The sequence below is a fragment of the Aulonocara stuartgranti genome (assembly GCF_965226115.1).
Source record: "Aulonocara stuartgranti genome assembly, chromosome: 9".
Lineage (NCBI taxonomy): Eukaryota > Metazoa > Chordata > Actinopteri > Cichliformes > Cichlidae > Aulonocara > Aulonocara stuartgranti.
In genome coordinates, this window is record NC_138960.1 from 9804739 (window position 1) to 9821057 (window position 16319).

Genomic DNA, 16319 nt, shown 5'->3' on the forward strand with positions numbered 1-16319 from the left:
ATTTGCAACACACATACGTACAATATGTGCAGATACTCCCGGTGACAACCTTTAAATGTGTAGTAGTACTAGTCTGTAACTAAAGCTACACAGCTAGCTATCAATAAGGTAGCCAGCTAGCTACAGATAAAAAAGCAAAACAATTTTAGTCTTGTGAAAGTAGCTTAACGCTAGGTGACTATCCTTTCTACTGTGTGTAGAATATCCATCTGACAAACCAAAGGGTGATAATGGGCACATAACTAAAAATGTAGCGTGTTTGCTTAATCTACATCTGCATATTGTTATAACGTTACAGCAGACGCTAGCTAGGTGAGCCAAGTTAGCTGCTTGCTAGCCGGTTATCTGACTAACTTACTTAGCATCTTGGCTAATTGTCCGCCATCACAAAGCTAGCCAGTTCGGCTGCATATAAAATACAGGCTTATCAAGAAATACTATTTAAACACTCGGAGAAAGTCTTTCTAAATGCTTTAAGTGACATTAGCAGGGGTGTTTTACCTTGCTCGCTGTTCCTCTACTTTCCTACACTCTGTGTCTTGGCTGTGTGCTAACGCAACGGTGTCAGTAAAATCCTTAGCCGAGCAGGCCCCTCAGTCTGCTAAGGCTCTCTTGCCATCTCTGTACAGAAGCCTATGACTAGCAAAACACACGGGCGACAGGCGCGCCACCCCAGTAGATACTAGTGGAAAAGGGGTAATACTGCTGTGTAATAAGTCGGAACACGAAACAGGCTTACTGCTATACACTGCACATTTATTACTTTTATGTAGTCTAAACGGAAACCCTTAACTAAAGTATTCGGTCCGTCATTATCCAATTTATTAATAAAATCCAAACTTTTGTTTTTCCTTTTAAAACACTCTTTCTTTGTTTAATCTCAAAATTTCTTTATTTTTACGTTTCACGTTACTGAACGTTGTAAGCATTGTTGACTGAAAGTCCCGTTTACTTAACCAATTTTACCAGAGAAATAGTGTAGGGGGTGTGCGTCCCTACACAGGTCCCCGATAAATCTTGCGGGCACCGATACATTAGGAAAGAAAACTAGGCCGATTTGTCGTAACTGAATATGTTGATGTAATGTAACCTCTTATTACCTGATACTTTTTAAAAAATATATTTGTAGTTTTAAAGGTTTAGAAAATACAAATATTTAGAAGAAAGAAGAAAAAATATATGATTTGATGTGTTACTAGTGTTCACTTTACTTACCTGCCTTGTTGTTGATCTGTAAGACCATTAGAGATTGATTTCAACTTGTGATTCTAGATTTTCTGAAAGAGACTCATTTTGTCTGATATACTGTATCTAACTTTCCATATTTTTCCCCAGGTGTAGCAAATTTCCTAATTCTTTCAGCCACTTATCAAACAATGGGTTTGTCTCAGATTTCCTAGACTGGAGCAGAATTTTTCCTGCAAACACTGTGGATAGAGCTTCTTCATGATGTATAACCTGCTTGAGTCTACCACCCCAAATAATGCTTTAAGAGGGGCAAAGGGGCACTCCAAATTAAAAACCTCAATGAAGAAACATTTCCCCCACACATGCTCAGTGCCTAGTTCTTCCTGCCAGTGTGTCCTGATGCTTATTTTTTATCATTTTAAAATACAGAGTACATCCAGATTTTGGAGCCAGCTTTATTTTGTAAAAAACAAAACAAAACAAAAATACTGCAGTGACTTATATTTAACACTTTATTTTCCACATATTAAAGAGAAACATACAGACACATTTCAGACCCTTGCTGGTGTTGTTTTCAGAGGATCTGCTGCTCTTTTTCATGTGTGTGGTTGATGATTTAAAAAATCTTATAGTAATGAATATTACATTAAATTGTCTGGAAAAATCAAAAGTTTCTGGTAATCTTTTACATAGAGGTAATGGTTGTTGAATGGGACGTCTCGTGGGATTGAGGTCTCTTTTTTACTAAATGTTTGGAGCACAAAAAAGTAAAAATAAAATACAATAAAATGAAATAAAATAAAATTCAGAAAAGCTTACAGTCATTATACAGGAACAACAGCTCACAGGGTAGATAACACAAAATGCACATACAAGAATCATAAAAGCTTTTGTCAGTTATGTTTGTGTATCGAAGTTACCCACTTTGAACAGTCCACAGATACAGATGGTAAACTGAAAGGCTTTTAAAAAGCTTTGTTATCCAACAGAAATTTGAGTAGCTGTAAAAGTATTCTGTGGGTTTAACTAGTTGGTATGTGCACTTGTCTTGGAGTCTCTGATTTCAAATTTTCAGACTCTTCTTAAGAACATTTGTTACAAGATTTGTGAAAGTTTTCTTGGGATTTAAATTGACTATTCCCCTTTTGATATGATGCAGAATTGACTCCAAACCTAAAACGACGACAGATCTCAGCACCCTGCTTAATACACTTAATAACAGGTCTTCTCCTAAGATCTGTTGCCTTTTGTCTATACCAAAGATTACAACTGTTAATTTGCGCAAATAATGTCAAATAATGTAGTCAATATTAACATTTTAAAGCAAATTAAAGCAAGGCTGCCTTTAAAATTATGGTAAAAGGAAGTTTTGAAAGCCTTGAACTCCAAAATGTAGACATGAATTAAAATAAAGATACAGGACCCAAATTAGTGGTGAAGTTACTTTTGGAAAAAAGATTCTTCATTTGGCTAAAAATAAAAGTTTGAATTAAAAAATACGTCTCAATGTTTAAGTTTTTACAATTTCTTTTTTAGGGAAGTATTTGGAGGACATGAACCTGAAGGGGTGTGGGTTTTTTTGCCAAACAACTTTTATCAGTTTTCAGAATTATTATTAAAGATGATATTGTGTTGGTGGTCGCCCAGTATTATTGATCAACTATTATAATAAACCTCAGTCTGTACTGTTTTTTGTTAGTAGGCACATGGAAGTAAAAATCCTAATTATCTATTTCCTAATTTAGAATAGCATTTGAGTCAAGGGGATGCTTTTGAGCTTAAAATGATTGACTAACTAACAAATAATCCTGAGATAAAAACTGTGGTTCTGTGGCAGGCAGATGGGTGTAATTCCAGGAAGAGTGCAGATGTAATTGATGACACTGTTATTAAATTGTGTGGTCCTGGTATGGTGCATGCTGGACTCCTGGTGTGGATGACATTTAAACTGAATAAATGATGTTATGATGGACTGAGAATCATCAGAGCTGTCATCATCACACATCCATCTCTCAAGCGAACAGCTCATCTCAGTCTGCAAAAAATAATGGAGACTTATTACAATGACAGGTCCAAAACCTTCCAGGGTTACTACATTTGTGACCCTCATTTGTTGGTGAGCTAGAGGCCAGAGATCAGGCCACAGAAAACTCTGTAACCTTGCATGAATTATTTGCAGGTGGGTACGTCAGTTTAAATGAAATACATAAAAAAAATATCGCAAATGGCTCAGTGAGTAAAATCACTGTCTAACCTATTTAAAAAATGACTTTTAGTCAACAACATCGAAAGGAGCCAGCTGAGTTGGTTCGGGCATCTGACAAGGATGCCTCCTGGGCGCCTCCTGGGTGAGGTGTTCCGGCCATGTCCCACCGGGAGGAGGCCCCGGGGCAGACCCAGGACACGCTGGAGAGATTATATCTCTCGGCTGGCCTGGGAACGCCTTGGTGTTCCCCCGGATAAGCTGGAGGAGGTGGCTGGGGAAAGGGAGGTCTGGGCCTCTCTGCTTAGGCTGCTGCCCCCGCGACCCGGCCTCGGATAAAGCGGATGAAGATGGATGGATGGATGGATGGACAAGAACAACTGCAGTCTTAAAACTTGAATGAATCATACATTTACACAACTGTTAATAAAAAGTGAAGTCTTTTAAAAAAGGTTTTACACTCTTAAAATTTGATTAATGTAAATTTTTTAATGCATTTAGTCAGTCTACTGTCATTACACACATTATCACTAAAAGAGCACAGCGGTGCCACAAAGGCACAAAAACTTCACACGTGTAATAGTTTGGGAAATTGTTATACTGGGCCCACAAAAATAATGAAATAAATAATTCCTCAGAACATGGAAATGTTCCTGGATGCACGCCACTGCACTTATTTTCAACAGACAACAAAATATGCAGTTCCAGAAAAGGTGAACCCATGTGAACTTGACAGGGTAAGCTAAGCAATCTAAGAAAACTTGATCTACAATCAAGAGGCAATTTCATGATTGGAGATATGTATAGGATTTATCACAAAGTGCAAACGCCTGGTTACACTCAAGAAGGACAGTTTGACCTTTGTCAGAAAACATCTAAATGAGTGCACAGTTTGGACAAAAAATATTTGTACAGAAGAAAAACAGCTTAACTTGTAGCAGAATGGCAGGAGAAGCAAAGCACAGAGACAGAGGGAAACAACTCATGATCTGCAGCATACCACATTAACTTTCATATCATCTGGTGAACTTATGGCATGGGCATTTATGGCAGTGGATCTGTGTTTCTATTGATAATGTGAATGTGATTTTTGAAGGGATATCAGATATCATCCATCCATCCATCCATCCATCCATCCATCCATCCATCTTCATCCTCTGTTACTTCTCTGGATCTAAGCACAGATACCCAGACCCTCCCCCTAGCCACCATCTACACCTCTTCACGAGGGAGACACATAATCGCTCCAGTGTATAGTATATAGATAGTCCAGACATCCTGGTCTGATATCTGAACCACATCAACTGGCTCTTTGAAATGTGGAGGTACAGCAGCTCTGAGCCCCTCACAATTAACCAAAATCTTTGTCCTCTCTCTAACCGTGAACGAGATACCCTTCAGAGGAAGTTCATTTCTGTACATTGTATCCAAGATTATATTCTTTCTGGTAGTATCTGTAGTTTGTGGCTATAGTTGAGGGTAGGAATGCATTGTTTAGTAATGTGACAGCTTTGCATTAACGCCCAGCTCTTTCTTTATCACAACAGACCAATAGAGCAGCGAGATTACATCAGATGCTATTCCAGCCTGTCTGTGAACAAGACCACAAGTTACTTCAGCTCATCAAATTCAGCTGATCAAGAGACCAGCTAGGAATTCTGTAAATAACCAATACTGATCACTTTGTGCCTCGTCCATCAGCTTGAGCTGCTCTGGGGTTAGATATTATCTCCTTGCTCCTAAAGGCATAGTTACCCATAGCAATTGTATATTATAAACATATTGCCTATCTGCAATTGCTTCCTGTCCCTTCAACTCACCCACACAGTCTAACTCATGTTGCACTGCATCATGGGGAGTTGTCTCCCATAACTCCCCATGATGCAGTGATCTCCCTTCATGAAAGGGAAATTGCTGAGCAATTATTGATTCTAATGACCACATGCCTACAGAAAGCTGCTGTTAATATCGTTTTTCCTGCTCTTATTGTGTGAAACATTCATGTTTTTGCTTTTCCTGCTGTTAATGATCTAATGACGGGTTCTCCTTTGAGTACATTGAGCAGCAGGACACTAATATGGCAAACAAACTGCCTAATTGGCAGTTGGCAATACAGTTGGCTGGTTTGGAAGAAGAGTACTGCATGGCCGTGCATCTGCTTCAGAAAGCTACCAACTGCTCCTCCCTCCTCTGTAGCAGGGATGAAGTATTTGTTTAACTGGGCTACAAACATTGTTCTAATATGCCTATAGCTAATATACTATAGCTAATATACTATAGCTATAGTAGCTAAATAGCTACTTCGGCCTGTCTGTCTGGTCTGGTTGCTGGATTCCTAAACCGAATGCATATCACTGAATCCTGTTCTAGGTGTATAAGCCGTGGCTGACTGCAAAATAAAAATAAAAAACATAAAAAATGAAAAATTGTAGAGAAAGCAAATTGATAAATTCAGGATATGACACAAATTTAGGATAACTATCACAGCAGTGTCGTTGTGTGAGGCTTAGTTTTCTAGTTTTTTATTCTTAGTTAATATATTTGAGCATTAGTTAATTTTTTGTGTTGTTTTATTTTTTCAGAGTTTTTTGTGATTGAAAATCTGTTAGTATTCATACCTGTATGAGTCTCCTTTGATTACTTCCTGTTTTACTTTGAAGGACAGCTTTCTTACATGTCCTATGTTAGGTTTTCTCCACAACCATCTGGACAATAGATGGTTGTAAAAACATTTTCTCAGTTTCTGCTGTAACCTTGTTGTTAAATAACTCACCGATTACTGTGAAAACTTGATTAAAAAATGAATAGTCTTTAATCAGATAAAGCTTTCTCATGCAATTCTGTGAACGTAATATTCGTATTAATATTACCAAAAAACCGGCACCAACAATAACACATGTATACATTCACCAGGCTCTGTTTTTTAAAGGTAAAATGCAACAACAATGTAATTGATATTACAAACAAAATAATATGCATTCTAAGTTATTTGTAGAAATTCACATTAACATAAATGTTTAGGATGAATAATTTGTTGAAGCAGCTGCCTTTCATACGAGGTATCAAAGTCATGTAGACTGTAGTAAATCTGTTTACTGACTCAAGATGCTGGCACTGTGACATGTGCCTGTCATTTTATCACTATTGAAGTGGTTGGTGTGATACCACTGTAGCAGGATCAATGGCCTGTAGCGTGTGTTGGACTTTTCGTCTCTGATGTGATGTGATGGGGTGTTTCCTTTTGTCTGTTTTTCTCAGATTGCGATTTTGTCTTGCGACAGAAGCAGATGACATTGAAGAAGCGGCAGTGGCATGTTGCACACGAGTCACAGCAACCGGACTGAGGCAAACAGCTTTGAGCGAGCTGGGAGCATTTGATCTTCACAGGATTTGGCCTCACTTTAGCAGGAGGACAAATCTCATTTTGAGCAGCAGGACCGCCTCTGGGCTTCTGTGAGGTGGGGAGAAAAACAAAACAGATGGCGAGAGCATCAGAAAAGCCATCTGACTCCTCTGGATCCTTATAGTAATACTGCCTCCAAAGACTGAAAGCTTTGACTGTGGGTACCCACAGCACACAGTAAATGCTAAACATTTTTGACCATTTTAAGGATTGATTGAAATAACGTATGACTAAAACATGAACATGTATATGTTTTGTTAGACTTACAGATTAACAGCACAGATCTTGAACTTACTGGCACAAGAATCCTCTGTCGTTCATAATGTCCTCTCCTGGCAAACAGAGGCCTCACCCTGATTTCATTCGTAGACCCTGTTGAAACAACATCAAACTATTTTCTTACTTAAGAAGATCAACAAACCTTCTCTTTACTTTCCTGTTTTGAGGGTTGTCTCATTTTTGCCCCTGTAGTGCACCTGTTGTTAATTTCCTTAACACCAAATCAGCAAAAACTGATGAACAATGCCCCTCTGCTACTTAACTCAACACATCAATATCCCCAAAGTTTAACTGACTTGATGATGAACTCTGATCAACAAACGTTTCTTTAAATTGTTGATTTTTTAAAGTTCTGAATCAGGAAAAGGCAAGTTTTTTGTTCAGAAAAGAGTAAAATAATACAACAGAATCAAAATGTACGCACATAAATGAAAGTACAACTTCTAGAGTTTGTTTCATGTCACACAAAGTGCATTTTTATAATAATTTGTTTAAGTCACGAAGCACTGGCGCAGCAAAGTTACTGTTCTGTTCTATAACTTATTAACGGCAAAGCTACAGATGAGGATTAGGGCACCTCGGGAAAAAATATATCAACATAGAAAATAAATCTGGTTTTATTAATATCATATGAGATAAAAAATATTCTGTAAATTTGTTTTAATCCATGTAATTTGTCACCTCTTTGGCCACCAGAGGGCCTCAATGTGATCCTCTAAGTTAGACGTCTAAATCTTTTTCCCACTAAAGAACTGCAAATCATCTCCGATTTATTTAATTAGACACACATGCACGAGATATCTGGATACCCAAGAGCTGAGCAGGCAGGCCCATAAATTCCTCCAAAACTGTAACTGAAAACATTTAGTGACATAGGCCCGAGGTCACATATCTGAGACTGCTGAAAAAAATGTAAAACGGTTCACATCAGGGGTATATGACAGTGCATGAATGTATACTGCTATAGAGACAGGTCAACTCTCAATTTGCAGCTCATATAATTTTATGGCAGTAATAAATCACTCCTCAAATAGATGAGACAAGATTTGCCTAGACACTGGTGGATCTCTATAGATAAGCAGCCGCAGCAACCTCACACCCTGCTTAGCAGGAAACTCTGAGACTGACAAGGTGATTTATTCGCCCACAAGCTGTCAGTTCTAGACAGGTGATAGAGGTGCCCGGAGCTTTTACTGCCGCGTGTCTTCCCCTTCTTATGTGAAATCCTGATTTATGTTTTAATAACATGAATAATAACACGGATGTAAAATGTATAACCCCCCAAAAACAAAATGCTTTAACCACTTGATATTAAAACTTGATCAATCAGCAGGAAATTGCGCAAATAAGATTAATATTATTGTTATTATTATTGAAGACTCCCATAAAGTGTTGTCATGTTGATATACGCTTTCATAGGTGATGCCAGCTGTACCGTTATGCGCTACGAGGAGTGGGCCTCCTCCTCTGCGGCTCATGTTGTGCTGATGAATCATGGGAGATGCCTGACGTTTTAAACACCCTTTAAACTCTTTAAGTGGAAAACGTTTGGTGGTGCTTTGATCCCCGACTGTAATCCTAGCACAGCGCACTTCTGCAGTTAAGAGTAAGACTTGTCTAACTTTGCTAAAATTACACAGCAGTAAATCTGAACGCACATAAATCAGTCACAATAAAAAAGATAGCGAACTCAAATACTCTAACTTTAAACACTTGTAAATCTGACCTAAGTGATATATCAGAAAGTGACACGTCCCCACTGCTACTAAACATGCTCTTTGCTGCTTTAACTATGTGCAGACAATTGAATTTTTACAGTCAGCTTTGGAGTGTGTGGAAATACAGCACAGAAGTGGTGGTGGGTAAAGGTTTGATCGCACTGTGTGTAGGATAGCGTATTCAGAGCCATTTCATATACCAAGGTGTCGTTTACAGAGGATAATGGCTCGGAGATCAAGACACATATAAAGTGAGTGCTTTTTACAGCCTTTAAAGCAGGCATGTGCAGTTCATTTTCCCAATGGGGAATCAAATGAAAGTACTATTTGTTTCACTGTGCAATACCATCAGAGGTGGGAGGTAACGAAGTACACATACTTCTGTGCTCAAGTAGAACTTTTCGGTATCTGAGGGCCACATCAATCAGCTGAACTCAGTTTTGCTCAATATTCATTTTTTTATCTCTTTATAAGTTTATAAAGGCCCCGGTTTCGGACGTGGGCCACTGGGAAAATTTATTCCCCACCTCTACTTTACTAAAGGCTGTTTTGACTTCAGGGATGAACCCAGCAGCTGTCCCATATCCTCTAAGAACTCCCAGGACTCACACTAATCCTCACATTATGTGAGACTGCAGGTTAATTTCAGCAACGCCATTTTTTTTTCTTATCAATTCATCCTGACAAATCACATTTAAACCACCCCCAGCTTTACTCTGAGACTGTTTAAGCGCACAACAGCAGCGTGATATAAAGGTGGCCACTTAAGGTGGTATTACGTCAGTCCTACTATACTTTTTGTCCCTCACCCTGTACAGCAGACTTGTGCAATTCTTTTTAAATAAATACATTTTATTTATTTTGTGTTATTATTTTTTATTTTTATAATAGCCAAAAACGAAGTTATCGGTTATTACTTTAATGAGGTCCAGCCATTATTACAGTCTGCTGTTTCTGCTGGCTTGTAAACCAGCAGCGACCTCGTGGTAAATTATAAAGTGTTATCCCACACACTCACCTGTGCCATGAGAGGCCTTCCTCAGCGGCACATCCCCGCGGGCAGCGGCTTCACGGTCGTTGATTCGACGACTTCCGAAGGCCAGCTGCACAATGCACAGACACAGCAGTGCCAGCTTCATCCCGACTCTAAGCTTCATCTCCCTCTTGACACACAGGACCCCTGACGGGAAAGGCCTTCCTTGTGTTGCGATGCCAGCTGAAGCCTTCAAACCCAACCTGTTACTTGGCTGGCCTGTTCTCTGTGTCCGCTTCTCACTCCTCTCCAACTTTAATATATTAAGGAGGCAGGCTCACACACGCATGGTACACACCCCACTTTGTCTCAGCGCCTTCAAACCACAGTGACCGACGGAGTCCCTTTATTCACTTTAAACAAATAGATTTGTTCTGCCTTTATATAAAAAAATAAATAAGATAACGGCTCTTACGCAAATAGAAAAAACATTTATTAGCCACTTCACAACATAAAGAGAGCAGATTTATTCATGCACATGTAACAGGATGAAATGTTGTTCCTAATAATCTGAAAGAAGTTACTAGTGTGTCTTTATTTGGATTTTATCTGAAGTCCAAGAGCTGAATTTAGAGAACATGATTAAGCTGTGAGACAGAACACAGACTGGCAACCTGTGACGGATGTTTTTATGTGATGACTTTGTCCATGTGGAATTTATCTAATTGTATTCCTGTTGCCTTCCCCTGAAGCCTTGAGACATGAACGAGGATATAAAAAGTTCAAACTTCTTCAGTGAACCTTGCCTTTTGTAGGTTGAAGAAAGCACACACGACGGAAACCTGCAAACTGACACTGTACGTGACATTCAATTATTATACAACAACACTTCACGAAGGAAGAAAGTTCAGTCATAATATCAAAGAAGCTTTTAATTTGAAACGTGTTTAAAATGATTGGCAGCGGATTTAAAGGACATGTAACAATATCTCCTTTCCATGCTGAGAAAGCGAGTCAGAAATGAAAGGCAGCAGCTTGGCCTTAAGCTCCACATTGCACTCTTATATAGCTGCAGTAGATATGTGTTTGTCTGCTTGGTGGGGATTCTTGGTCAGGACTTTATCAAAATATATATTTAGCTGTACTTTGTGACTTATACTCCCTGTGTGCCCGCTGGTTATAAAGAAAGCGTTAAACCCATGGATACATTTATAAGACACAAGAGCTACATTTTCAGTCTCATGTACATAATAAGAGCTTCATCTGGCATCCACATGTTAATACAGCCACAATAAAATCTTTGACTTGGTGAATAATGAGTCTGATAAAGCGTTTTATTATCAGAGAGACTCTATTGTTGCTTAAAATCCATTCAATCACCAACCCCTCCCCTTAAAAACCGTGGCCTCCGAGCTCTGAAAGGTCTGTGGGGAGATCTTGCAACTGATTATCTTCTAATAGGTAATCGATGCTCACAGTTCTGTTGCAGTTTGTGCTGAGTTGTATAGCGAGCAAAGATATTTCAACTTGAGCACATTATGAGCTCAAGAGTTCAAAGAAATCAATCAATCAAGCAGATCTTAAAAAAAAACATACTTACCTAAATGTTTTGAGTTTCCATGACAGTTTGTCTCTTTTGGAGTTGCTTAAGCAGATAATTCTTGACTCTTATGCAAGATGATTGACAGGACTGTGCAGTTCTTAAGACACCCTTCATTTCTCTGTATTGTTTTTCCTGGTAACCAGATTCTCTTTTTTCCTCCAGGGTTTCTGGAGCTGTTTCAGTTTTTTCTTTGGCTCTTTGGCTGCTCTTTCACTCATTTTTAGTTCAGTCCTTGTACCTGATCATTTCCCTCTGACAATGGTCAGGTACAGGTTCTTGATGTTATTGTTTGCAAGCCATTTAACACTGACTCATGAATTGTTCAAGCATAAAAAGGCACTGAGTGTATGAACCAATGCTGTGTCTACAAATAACAGCTCAACTTAGCAAAGCATGATTTTAAATTGTGTCTTTAGGCATTTTGTTACTAGCTGTGGTACGTAAAGGTACACAAGAACTGGACTGAAAATTGGTGGCAACAGGTCTGATGGAGTAATGAATCCCAATGAAACATTTCTGGTTCAAAAAATTGTCGTATGAAAAGAGGAGGTCAGAAGTTGTGGCGAGTGTCTACAACCATTTGTAAAACATGTAGGAAGCTCTGTGGTTTCAGCCAGTGGTGTTGGGATCTAGTTAAAACTGATGAATTACAGAGGCAGAGAAGTAGATTTTGTTCCACTATTCAACACCATCAGAGGTGGGACGTAACGAAGTAATAGTACTTTGTAGAATTTTCAGGTATCTTTACTTGAGTTGTTTTTTTTCTGACAACTTTTAACTTTCACGCCTAACTTTAAACAAATATCTGTACTTTCCACTCCTTACATTTTCAAAACGGCCTCAATACTTTTGCTTTAACCTATTTGAGAGGAATTATTATTTCACGTCACTATGAGCATTCAAACTTAAAACCGAATTGAGGCTAAACGGTAACACATGAGAGGAAATCCTACTCGTGTATTAATCACCAGAGCATGTCACTTAAAAAGAGATGAAAGAGGCAAAACCATGTCATGTTGTCAGGGGTTAAAGTGGGGCCAGATTTTTCCCTGGAGCAACACCGGGACGAGAGCAGATGCCCACGAGTATTTATTTCAGCATGTAGGTAGTGCTACAAAAGAGGGCTGAGGGGTAATGCTCTTTAAATAAAAGGTAATTTCAAATACAGTGAAGTTTTCAGTAATAATGTGTGTTTGTCTCCCAGTGTGTTGCTAGTTTTTCACAGGGAGAGAAAAGAAAGAGAGCTAACTTCACTCAGAGATGGAGAAAGATAAGAAAGACAGGAATTTAAATGTTAAGCTGATGATACTTAGATTTATTTATTGAATTCCACCTTCAGTATAAAGAGAGCATAAACAGGACAACTCATAAAACACCTGCTTACATTTGTTGAATGCCGTTGTGTAAATCCTCAAAGAGGAGTAAACCTCAGAGCAGCAGTAGCCCAGATCAGCTGATCACAGCCTGTACATGGAAAAAATCTACTGAAGCCCACAATAGAAATTGGGATTCTTTTCCCCACGTTGAGCCAATACAACCGATTTTTAGGGTTCCACCCCTGAGTGCACTCATTCTCTGTTAAGAGGCAAAGTTTGTAATAGAGACAAGAGAAAATAGAGATATTTTGTCTTTCTTTTTCTCTGCTCATTTTCTGCTTATATGCTTCAAGCAGAATACATTTATTGGAATTAAAATTTAAACCGAAGTAAAGTTTTTATTCTCCTTTATTAAGTCACGTCACCTATTTCCCCCCCTTTTTTTTTTAAATATGTAGAAATGAACAGCAGTATATTGCGAGGAACAAAGGCCTTAAGGTTTTCAGTGGCAGCTTCCAAACAGATAATTTAAGATGACTTGCATTTAATGAATGATGACTTTTAATGGAAACCTAAGAAGCCGTTAAAAAAAGCCGTTACTTTATTTCAATCTGTCAAGAAAAATATGACCCAGATGGTTCTGTGCAACTAAGAGCATCCAAGAAAAATTCTATATGCGCCAGGATATGAAAACCAGACTCAGCGCCTCCGTCACTGTCAGATGTTGTTGTTTTTGTTTTTAAAAAGGCTCAGTAGGCCAGAAAAGATCGACAGTGAGCTGCCATGGCGCTATGGATGTCATCCATCTTTTATTATTTTAACCGGGAATATGCAAACATCTTCAGGGAGCAGAGGGCACACAAATTATTCTCTTTATTGAGCTTGAAACCTGCCACAAAACCAATCTTATAAAAAGCAGTTCATGGGGAAAGTCCCCGAAGGGTCTTTAACTGGTTCCTTGAAAACGTTCAGAAGAACTTCCCACTTGAGACACATGGGAGGAGAGCTGGTGTCTGTGTCCTCCACTTGAAACTGTGAGTCAACACAGGAAAAGGAGACATACAACATCACAACTCAAAAGCTGAGAGTAGAAATGTCAAAACCCAAACGAAAGTGGCATCACATAAAGAGCGGGCACTGATGGTAACTAATATACTTTGCATCTTTACTTAAGTCAGTGTTGTTACTAAAAGGGTGGTAGTGGGACTGAAACCAGAACAGAGGGAGTAATAAAATGATTAGAAGGTGCACTCTGCAGGTCAGCAGAGGCAAAATTATGTCTTTACAGTACAGTCGTCCCTCGCTATAACGCGGTTCACCTTTCGCGGCCTCGCTGTTTCATGGATTTTTTTTTTGTGCAATTTTGCATGCTTTTTTTTTTTAACGCCGCATTATGTTCTGCGTCCTGATTGGCTGTAGACCATCGTCAATAAATCTCCTCCTTGCAGTGTCTCCCGTACAGTACAGACTGTGTTCAGCTTGTCAAATTTACATAAATTTTCGATCTCAGAAGTGCTGCACTGTATGTTTGTAAGTTTTCTCCCCAACAAACACAACAACGTCGATGTTTCGCACCATCAAAGGCACCTGAGGTAGCATCCAAAAGGCAGAGGAAGATGCTAACAATCGCACAGAAAGTTGGACTTCTGGACATGCTAAAGGAAAGTAGAAGTTACCGTATTTTCCGGATTATAAGGCGCGTTAAGCGAAACAAAACAGTCAAATAAGTCAAACTTTACTCAACTCATTCTTCTTGCTTCCTCCACGTCCGTACCATCGATTCATTAATGTTGAGTTTTCTGGCAGCTGCTCTATTCCCATGTTCTGGACCTGAAAACAGGGTTTAATCTTTGGTTTCCTTCTATAATACTGGACTTATTTTTCTACGAAGGTTTGAACTTTGAGAGTGTTTAAACACGAGAGAAAAGTGTGAAAATGTTCACGCCTGTCTGAGAAAAGTGTATAAAGTGTGTAGTGTTTTACAGCCTCACAACATCTATAATAACTGTAAAAAAACAAAGTTGCTACTTCGTGTATTTCACCTATCGCGGGTTATTAGAACGTAACTCCAGCGATAAACAAGGGCCCACCATATATGAAAGATTACACTATTTAAACTATGTGTATATATGCATTTAAAAAGAGCCTGGCAGAGTTCCTTCCTTGTAACGTGTCAAAGCTGAAGAACCACCTTCAGCAGCAATAACTCAAAGCAACTGTTTTCTGTATGACTATCAGTTTCTCACATCATTCAGGAATTTTGGCCCACTTTCCTTCACAGCATTGATTCAGTTTATTGAGGTTTGCTGGCCTCGGTTTATACGCAGCGCTCTAAAGTTTGCATTATTTTAATGGTGTTGAGTTCTGGACTTTGACCGGGCCCTTGCAACACCTTGATTCTTTGCTTTTTCAGTCCTTCTGGCATATTTTTGCAGTTTTGCTTGGAATCATTGTCCTGTTGGGTGGCCCGTGTGTGGAGTTTCAGCCAAGACTCCAGAAAAATGAGCGTCCAGGTCATGTGGCTGCATAACAAGCCCAAATCATCACCCCTCCACCACTGTGCTTGTATGAGGTGTTTGTGCCATTATTCTTTTTTGGATTTCACCCAACATGATGCTGTGTTATGGCCAGTCGCCATCACTTTTGTATCCTCTGTCCAAAGGACGCTGTTCCAGAAGCCCTGAGGTTTGTTCAGATACAGCTTTGCAAACCTGAGCTGTGCTGCCATGTTTTCGTTTTATATTTACTTTCTCCTGACACCTTTGCAAACAAGTACAAGGTGGAGTGCAGTGTTGTAAACTAAAAATAGGAAGCACAGACACAGGTACTCACAAGTGTTGAATAACAGACTGTTACATCCCCCAGGAGGATGTCTCTTCTCCTTACCCTTTGTTTTGTCCAGGCTCCACCTCCTCTGTCCTGATTGGATGCTGCGCAGAGTCCGGCTAATTGGTAATCAGCAGAGCACTATTTAAGGCCTGTGGAGCTGTGCTTCTGTGCCCTCTGGCCATTTTGGTTGCCATACCTGTGCAGGCTTGCATGCCTTTGTATCTTGTATGAGCATTGTTGTTTTCATGTTCAGACTGCTTGTAGGGGAGAGCTGCCTTTTGTTTTGACACCCTGTTTTCTCCTGTTTATGTGTTGTTAGGTAGGTTATGGTTAGAGGTTGTATATTTTGTTTCTTTGGAGTTAGGTAAGTTTCTTTTATTTCTACATCAGGGATGTTTTGTTTGTTATGTTGGCCTTGGCTCTCCCTGACGTTATACCTCAGTCTGAACCCACATCCCATCACCAGTATTAAATAAGACTGTCAGAGCAAACCCACACAGTCACAGGGAGAACACGTGAACCCCACAGAGGAAGGCTCCCAGCCAGCCGGCAGATTCAAGTTTAGAGCCTTCTTGCTGTGAGGAAACAGTGTGAACCACTGCACCACTTGGTATCCATCTAGCGGGTGGAAAACAACTTGACATGTTTGAGGAATTGTCATATATTTGCAATTAAAATCTAGGAAACAGAAAAACACACTTAACTTGGTCATTCAACAACACATTTCTCAGATCGTGTTAAAAACCTCGGTTGATCTCTGCAGCACATGAAGCCCTGGCCCAACAGCGCCTGGAGATAATCATCCTC

The 16319-nt window shown here is 39.4% G+C and overlaps 2 protein-coding genes across 3 annotated transcripts in view; both read right to left on the minus strand.

The window, feature by feature from the left end:
* Positions 1-669, minus strand: part of wwp1 (WW domain containing E3 ubiquitin protein ligase 1) — a 29729-nt gene extending 29060 nt beyond the window's left edge. For both annotated transcript variants that reach the window (XM_082546562.1, XM_082546563.1), the window contains exon 1: positions 502-669. The gene's annotated coding sequence lies outside the window, so the exon portion shown is untranslated. The remainder of the gene's footprint in view (positions 1-501) is intronic.
* Positions 670-6222: 5553 nt separating this feature from the next.
* LOC309714972 (uncharacterized protein) lies at positions 6223-10033 on the minus strand. The gene is made up of 3 exons (XM_082547743.1): positions 9810-10033; positions 7090-7166; positions 6223-6842 (listed from the first exon to the last, which is right to left on the minus strand). Exons 1-3 carry the CDS (start codon positions 9946-9948, stop codon positions 6570-6572), a joined length of 489 nt encoding a protein of 162 aa, XP_082403869.1. The 5' UTR covers positions 9949-10033; the 3' UTR covers positions 6223-6569.
* Positions 10034-16319: the final 6286 nt, after the last annotated feature.

What these genes read in the sequence shown, in the direction of transcription:
- LOC309714972 (XM_082547743.1), bottom strand. Translation starts at nt 9,948, where the DNA reads ATGAAGCTTAGAGTCGGGATGAAGCTGGCACTGCTGTGTCTGTGCATT. An exon ending in GAAGGCCTCTCATGGCACAG is followed by an intron (nt 7,167 to 9,809) that starts GTGAGTGTGTGG and finishes TTGTTTCAACAG; the next exon opens with GGTCTACGAATGAAATCAGG. An exon ending in GACAGAGGATTCTTGTGCCA is followed by an intron (nt 6,843 to 7,089) that starts GTAAGTTCAAGA and finishes CCCACCTCACAG; the next exon opens with AAGCCCAGAGGCGGTCCTGC.